The 8,332-nt window shown below is 33.3% G+C and overlaps 1 protein-coding gene across 1 annotated transcript; it reads right to left on the bottom strand.

Annotated features, from left to right (window-relative positions):
- Positions 1 to 672: 672 nt before the first annotated feature.
- Positions 673 to 3,440, bottom strand: LOC124922282 (probable cysteine desulfurase). The gene is made up of 5 exons (XM_047463019.1): positions 3,117 to 3,440; positions 2,496 to 2,997; positions 2,173 to 2,374; positions 1,195 to 1,650; positions 673 to 1,104 (listed from the first exon to the last, which is right to left on the bottom strand). Exons 1-5 carry the CDS (start codon positions 3,340 to 3,342, stop codon positions 673 to 675), a joined length of 1,818 nt encoding a protein of 605 aa, XP_047318975.1. The 5' UTR covers positions 3,343 to 3,440.
- Between the last annotated feature and the right edge of the window lie 4,892 nt (positions 3,441 to 8,332).

Here is an 8,332-nt window from a genome sequence, read left to right as displayed (position 1 = left end):
TTTTAAATATATTTGACATTTTTGACAAGTTCATACATATAAATAGAATTTTGATACTTAATAAGTAAATTTGACACCTTCTTACAACTTGGTGTGTAAAATTGACATTCTTCCCAATGTCAATTCCTTTCTTAGTTTAAGATCCCTCCTACTACCAAGAATCAAAAAACTAGTAGATCTGTTACGCTTAATCTAGAATCGGTTTATCTTCAACTAAGAGTCGAAGAACATTGTCTCGAGGATTTGGAAGAACTTTCCAATATTGTTGTTTCACCCATTCCTCGTGCAGTTCATGGGATTGTTCCTAATTGAGGGAAAAGTGGATTAAATGGATGCTTTGTGACGATTAAATCTTTGATCGAGATGAGATGTTGTACATGCATGATTTCGGATAGAATCTAATTGAGATAGGGATAGAATCTATAGATTTTTTTTATGATTCCTTTACATTACAAAAAAGGAATGAAACACAGAACATGACTATGTTCAAGAATTAAAAAATGCTCATCAAAGAATTATCTCTAATTACAAGATTAATGCTATTAGTTACATCCTATATATTAATGTTTTTCTATTCCTTTTATCTATTGTATATCTTGTGTGTGTATAATATATGTCATTAAATAATAAAGAAATGAATGGAATTTAAATCTCATGTCATGTGTATATGAACTAGACCCGGAAAGACATCAAGCTCGGTTCAATGACTTCTGGAATATTCCTCTTATGTGGGAACTTTGGGAGGAGACTTGCGATATGTTTTGCATATTTAAGGTACGACGAGTATTTCCTTATCACTCCCGACGATTCTTCATCGCTTTGGCCTTGTTCTTTCCCATCATTCCCCGTTGTTGTCGCGGCCATGTTGGTTGTGGACAAGCCGCACATCTTACAACAGCTGTGATCCGTGAGCAAACTTTCTCTTAACACTTTCTTTTTTATGGACCAGGCACCCGTTTTCCAATTGAAGTGGTACATGTGAAGAAACCTCTGCCCGTAAACTGCTATGAACTCAACCGCGGCTAAGATGAACTCGAACTCTTCATTCGACATGTAGTAAGGAAAACTTATTCTTGTCCATCCCGGTTTCACTCCTAGGTATCCCTGTCAAATTTCAACAAGAAAATTAGGCACCAGCACCAACTACTTCAATCATGCAAGTTATTATAACTTTCAATTATTTTCTTTATGTACCTTTTGAACTACGGCTATGAAAGCGAGAGACATGGGCTCGTCGATGCCAAGCAGGCTATGACCATAAGGACCGGCACAAGCACAACCGCCACGAGATTGAATGCCAAAGAGGTCGTTTAAGAGCTTGGCGACAAACGGGCCGTGGAGAGGCTTATCCTTAATGTTCCCTGTTTCGCTCCACATGTTGAGGTCATTTCCATCGGAGTGGGAAGTTGTGTAGACTAGGAAGGAAAGAATGGCTTGCCTCTTAGCCGTGGTGTTGCCTAGAACGCTTATGTTTTGGTTAGGAAGAAGCCTCTCCAAGGCTCTTTGTATGTAATGATGCTCCTTTTGCTCAATGTTGCTATAGCCTATGTATTCTTTCACCCAAAAGGCTAATGCCGCTCTAACCTTTTGTATTATTGGTGGAGTTCCAGCGTCCTCTCTTTCTTCAATGTTCTTCGCGTATTGTGTATCCTAAATTTCAATAAAACGATAAATTTAGATAATAATATCAAACAGAAATCGAAAATAAAATACTAAAAGTTTTTATTCATTTTGTATATTATTGAGAAAAATATAATTGTAAAAGAAAAGGTCAATATTTATCCAATATTTCGTCGGTAGCAAAATTTGACCTTTGTATGTTTAGTTTTGACCATTGTGTTTCATTTATTTCTGAATATTTTGTTTGGATGAGCACGACACTTGACTTATATATTAATTTTTTTTTATCACACCCATAGAATGAGTTCATGATTCAACCAATTAGTCTTAATGGAATCATCTAGAACTATTAATTAATTAATAGCATTGTTTGAATGGTTAAAATTCTAAAAAAACAAATTTTAAATTTGTTTTTTTAAAATTTAATACTTTTTTTACATGTTCAATTAATTAAACAGAAAGTTGATAAAAAAAGGTGTAAAAATATGGGCAATATATCTAACTATATTTATATTTAGTACATGTCATTTAATTAGAGAGAGAATTTGTTACCTTCTCGCTGAAGGGATTGACAAAGTCGACGGTGCCGCCGCCGCAGGTTGACGGCGGCGAGTTTCTTAGTTGGTAGAGTGCCTTGCTCATCAACAATATCCCCGGCGAGTCTGGCCCTCCGATGAACTTGTGTGGGCTCAAGAATACGGCGTCGTATCCGTCTATCTCCCCCGATCTCATGTCTATCTCTACGTATGGTCCACTGCCAATTATATAATCATATATGATTTAGTCAACTAGTGATTTCATTATTAAACAATCGGCTTCACGTAATTAAAATATTTTATAAAAGCAAATATGAACAAATTCAATGTGTATCTAACCTTGCGGCAAAATCAAAGCAAGCAAACGCACCGAACTGGTGAAGAAGTCGGGCTAGGGCTCGTGTGTCGGAGTAAATCCCGGTTACGTTGCTACAAGCCGAGAACGAACCAAGCATGGGCCTATTCTTATTTTGATACACCCCAAGTTTAGCCTTAAGAGACTTAACATCAACTAGACCATCTCTATCGAGCCCGATCTCAATCACCTCAGCCAAGCTCTGTCTCCAAGAGAGAATGTTCGAGTGGTGTTCGTATGGCCCTACGAACACCACCCATCTCTCTTGAGGGTTCATTGCCTTGATCACCATCTCTCTCCATGGTGAAGGAATGGCGATTGCCATGACCTCTTGTAACCTTTTGATCGCAGCCGTTGTTCCGGACCCGCAGAATATTAGGGCGTCGTTGTCCGTTCCGCCTAGACAACGTTTTACATATTCGGTTGCCTCGTGAACCGTCTTTGTTGTTCGTTGACCCACGTAGCTGTCGCTGGTGTGACTATTACCTGTTAGGTTAATCAAACAAAATTAATGTTTTTTTTAAGTAATCAACAACCACACAAGGGAATAAACATGATGTGAGAAGTTAACGGAATACATTATTAAATAAATAGTTTTTTTTTACCGTAGAAAGTGAGAACGTTGTTGGCGATGTAATTCTCGGTGTAACTAAGGCTGCGGCCGGAGGCTGTGTGATCAGCATATGTTAGCAAGCGAGTCCCAAAGGGGGATTCGAATTCTTCATCGGAGCCGATGATTTGGGAACGGATCCAGGTGATTTTTATATCGCTGGAATCGCTTTTGGGTAATTCCTTCTCTAGAATTCGAAACGATTCCATCCTTTGGAGCATATCGACAGCTATAACTGATCTAGACGGCGACGGCGATGATGATAATAATGAAGTGGCGGTGGATCTGGTATTGGTTTGAGAGTTTGACTGGGTGTTGGTAATTAAGGTTTGGTTATCGATTGTTTTTTGAGCTGTTCCTCCTCCTCCTCCATGTCTCTCTGTCATCATTGTCGGTTGTTCCAATTCCATGCCGGAATTGATTGACTAAATATAGTAACTAGGTTTAGAGAGTATCTTACTAAAGATGAAGAATATGACCGGACGGAGATGTGATGATAAATCAAAGAGAAGATGATTCGAATTACGAGTGAATAATCCTGTGAAGGATATATTTTATAAGAGAGAGATATTAATAGGTCAAATACAAGGGGGCGTGGAAAGTTGGAACTAATTGTATATTACTTTGTATTTCTGAGAAATTACGATTTAAATATACATTTTTTAATTTTGATTCTTATCTAAATAAATATAAACGTTTAAAACATAAATACAACTAATGGTAACCTAAAGAAAGAAAAAAATTATATAATTAATTTGTTAATATTTTTTTTTTTTTTTTGAGGAAAATAGAGAGCGCGACTCTGAGACAGCGACTGGGAGCGCGATCCGAGTGGAATTAATAAATAAATAAAAAATATAATAATAATTAAAACACGATTGTAGAATATTCTTTCTCCTTTTATTAATTAATTTCTCTCTCCTCTTGTTAAATAATTTTTCTCTTTATCTCTACAAATTAAATTATCTCATTTATCCATATTCTCACGATTATTATTTTACTCATTTATTTGATATTTATTATCTCTCATTTAACACGGTTAAAATAACTCAATAATTTATAACAAACCCTCACATTAAATATTTTAATAATATGTTGAAATAAATTCTAAATCCTAAACCCTAAACCCTAAACCCTAAATTCTAAACTCTAAAACCTAAATCCTAAATCCTAAATTCTAAACCCTAAACCCTAATTAATATCACTGATTAGTTGAATTATGAATTTATCTCTTTTATTTTTATTTTATTTTTATGACTTTTCAATTCCTTTATTTATCAAATATTTTTTATGGCTTTTTTTTTCTTTTTTTTATTATTTTTTTCTATTGTCTTAATTATTATTATTATTTTTTTTTTTAATTTAATCGCTAGCCAGTCGCTGGAATTATAGGATAAAAATTATTTAATAAGAGAAGAGAGAAAATAATTAATAATAGGAGAGAGAAAATAATTAATAAAAGGAGAGAGAATATTCTACATGTCAATCCACGTAGGCATCGCTCTCCCAGTCGCTGTCTCAAGTCGCGCTCTCTATATTTTTTTTTTTCATATTAATATACTTTGTTTTATAGGATTATAAATATCAACTTGCTTATTGGAAAAAGGGTATATTTGAACCTTTTTATAATTATTAATACCCAACTCATTAGTTTTAATCAAAAGCTACTTGATCTCAATTTCACTGTTTTGAATTCTTTCAATTTGGGTAAAGGTTTATTCGATTAGGATAATTTTGAGAAGTTAGATTATTTTGGTACAAATATTTACAAAATATTAATTAATATATAATGATAAAATTAAAATTTTAATATTTTGATTAATAAATTGAGTGATTAATTAATTTACCAAAAAGATTGATGATATTAAATTCATCTCTTATTAAATTAAGTGATTTGATAAATGATAAAGAAAGTTAATTTAAATAACTTAAAATGAATACACTCTAAGATATCTCTTTCAATAAGATTGTATCAAATCATATTAATAGTTCCACCATGTTTGCCAAACTAGTTGGGTAAAGGAATTCAATCTATTGTTTTATTATTGTGTACTAATTGTGTAAGTTGCTCCTAATTGTGTACTATCACCTTTTTGTTCTTTTTTGTTGTACAGTATATTTCTTCAAATTTGTTTAGTTAAGTATAAATTCAAACAAGTCTCTTAAAATCTCGAGTTAACTTTTAAAATATTACGATTTTACGATTTTATATTATGTTAACGAGTTTAGTTTTAAGTAAACTCTTAAATAGGTAAACTCTTATGATTTTAAATTTACGATAATAAGATTTTACGATTTTGCGAGATTTATAAATAATTTCGATATTACGATTCTATATGATTTTACGTTTAAAAATAATAATTTATATTTAAAAATTAAAAAATAAAGTTATTTTTTATTCAAATAAATTAATTAATATAAGTAATTTTTTAAGTACAATTTTTTAGTAGTATTATTTACTCATTAATAAATTTTAATTAATTTTATATTTAAATATATAAAATTTTAAAATTAGTTAAGTATAAAATACTTAAATATATATAAATAATAATAATAATTATCTATTATTTTTTAAAATTAAACTTTTACGATTTCAAATAAATTCTAAATTTTACGAGTTTACAACTGGACAATAATTTTATGTAAACTCTCGATTTTGACAGCATTGAATCCAAAGTCATTTGAAAATAATAATCCAAGAAACATAAACTTATCCAAACAAATTAAAGTCCATAATTCCACCTAACTTTCAATAAGATTGTATCAAATCATATTAATAGTTCCACCATGTTTGCCAAACTAGTTGGGTAAAGGAATACACTCTATTGTTTTATTCATTCTAAAATATAAACTATATACAAGATTATAACATTCAAATCTATTAATTTAGATATCTCAAATATATTAATTAGGCCAACCATATATAAAAAATTTAAGGATAACTATTAATTAATTACATTTATTATACACCGCAATCGAAGTAGATGTGCGAAGTATGCTAAGATTGGATCGAAATTCTTCAAAAAGAACTCTTAGAAGCCCCTTCGTGAAGATATTCGCAAGTTGAAAGAGAGATGGGACACGGAGAACTCAAACCTGACCGCGTGAGGCCTTCTCACAAACAAAGTGAATGTCCATCTCAATGTGTTTGATCCGTTAGTGCTAAACGAGATTACTAGAAAGGTAACTATTATCACATTAAATAAGAGTAACGGTGGAAACTAGACAATGAAGTTCTAGGAGTAAATTCCGTAGCCAACAAGTTTTCAAAACCACATTCGTAACCGCCCGATACTCATCCTCAGCACTAGAACGAGACAAAGTGCTTTGGCCCTTAGGCGACCAAAAGATTATATTATCTTCCAAGAAGACACAATAGCCAAACACCAAACATTGAACGACATGTGTCTGGGCACCCACCCTAGTCAACATTAGTGTAAGCCAAGAGGGATGTAATAAATGATGGAGACAAATGAAGGCCAAAATCAAGAGTTCCCTGAATATACCAGATAATTCTCTTTAGAGCCGCCATGTGTACCTCCCGGGGATCATGCATGAAAAGACAAACCTACTGAACCGCATACGTGATATCAGGATAATAAAATGTCAAATATTACAGAGCACTAGCCAAGCTGCAGTACAAAGAAGAATCTGACACAAGAAAATAGACTAAAGCTCAAACTTTCGGTGTGGTATCAACCAACGTAGTCGATGACTTACAAGATGACATACCCGCATGGTCTACAATCTTAGACACATACTTTTGTTGAGAGGGGAATATACCATTTGCACGAAGCCTTACTGAAATGCCCAAAAATAATGCAAGGGACCAAAATCCTTCATAACAGATTCCTTACTCAAGCTGGAGATGAAGAATCAACGGATAGAGTTAGAGGATGTCGTCAATATTATATCATCAACATACAATAACAAGTATGCCATGTCACATGCTCACCCTAGAGAAACACAAACAATGAGTGATCTGAAATAGTCCGAGAAAAACCAAGTGTGGACACAAAATCCATAAAGCGTTTGTTCCAAACTCGAGGAGCCTACTTAAAATCATACAATGATTTCTTTAAACGACATATATGATTAGTAAATGAGGAATCTATGAGCCCAAGGGTTGATGCATGTATAAAATATCATCAAGAGTGTCATGGAGAAAATCATTATTCACATCAAGTTGGAGAATTGACCATTTCTTCGATAGGGCAAGACTAAGGACCAACCGAATAGTGGTCTCTTTAATAACAGGACTGAATGTCTCCCCCAATCAATGTCAACATGTTGAGTTTTTTCATCACCTATAAGACATACTTTATGCCTATCAAAAGAACCATTAGCACGATCTTTATGAGTAAAGACCCATACAGAACAAATAATATTAACATCATTTGGACGGAGAACCAACTCACACGTCTTATTAGCAATTAAAACATTAAATTCTTCCTACATGACTAACTTACAGTTCAGATCTTGTAAGGAAACTATAGGGTACATTATGAGATAAATGAGATTTAAACCTGGTAGAAAGAAGATTAAAAATATGTTTGGGCTGAAACACCTCCCGCTAACTTCAAGTGACTAGTCGAAAAGAATAGGGAGGATGGACGGGAGAGGGAGGTGGAGATGAAGGTGTAGACTGATGATGAATCACATATGGTGATTGAGGATCATCGAAAAAATCATACGAGAGTGGAGGAGACTGAATTTTAATGAAAGGAAAGCAAGACTCATCAAAGATGACATGACGATAAATAATAATTTTATTATTTGATATGTCAAAACACTTATAGCTCCGATGATTCAATAGTATCCAAGAAAGACACATGAGTAGAATGTGGAAGAAGTTTATGAATCCTCGTGGATGGAAATAGAGGGTAACACAAACACTCAAACATGCGTAAATGGTCATACGTTAGATCTTTACGGTACAAACGTTGTAACAGTGTAACGTATGCCATGTGTTTATGCGGAAGAATATTTAGGAGGTATGTGACCATTTGGAGAGCATAATGCCAAAATAAGGTGAGTATCTTGGCATTAATGAGTAATGTACAAATCATATTATTGATAGTACGAAACTGTCTCTTGGCCTTTCTGTTCTAAAACGAAGTGTAAGGACATGAGAAGCAAAAGATCATCCCATGCGTGGACACAAATTCCTAAACGAATGATTATCGAATTCTCTCCCATTATCACAATGAT

The sequence above is a fragment of the Impatiens glandulifera genome, chromosome 1 (genome assembly GCF_907164915.1).
Source record: "Impatiens glandulifera chromosome 1, dImpGla2.1, whole genome shotgun sequence".
Taxonomy (NCBI): Eukaryota; Viridiplantae; Streptophyta; class Magnoliopsida; order Ericales; family Balsaminaceae; genus Impatiens; species Impatiens glandulifera.
This window is presented reverse-complemented; position numbering and strand designations above follow the sequence as displayed.

Bases quoted from the DNA above. Each gene is read 5' to 3' on its own strand.
- LOC124922282 (XM_047463019.1), bottom strand. From the start codon at position 3,342: ATGCTCCAAAGGATGGAATCGTTTCGAATTCTAGAGAAGGAATTACCC. The intron at 2,998-3,116 runs GTAAAAAAAAAC...TTAACCTAACAG, and splicing joins CAACGTTCTCACTTTCTACG to GTAATAGTCACACCAGCGAC. The intron at 1,651-2,172 runs GTAACAAATTCT...ATTGAAATTTAG, and splicing joins TCAATCCCTTCAGCGAGAAG to GATACACAATACGCGAAGAA.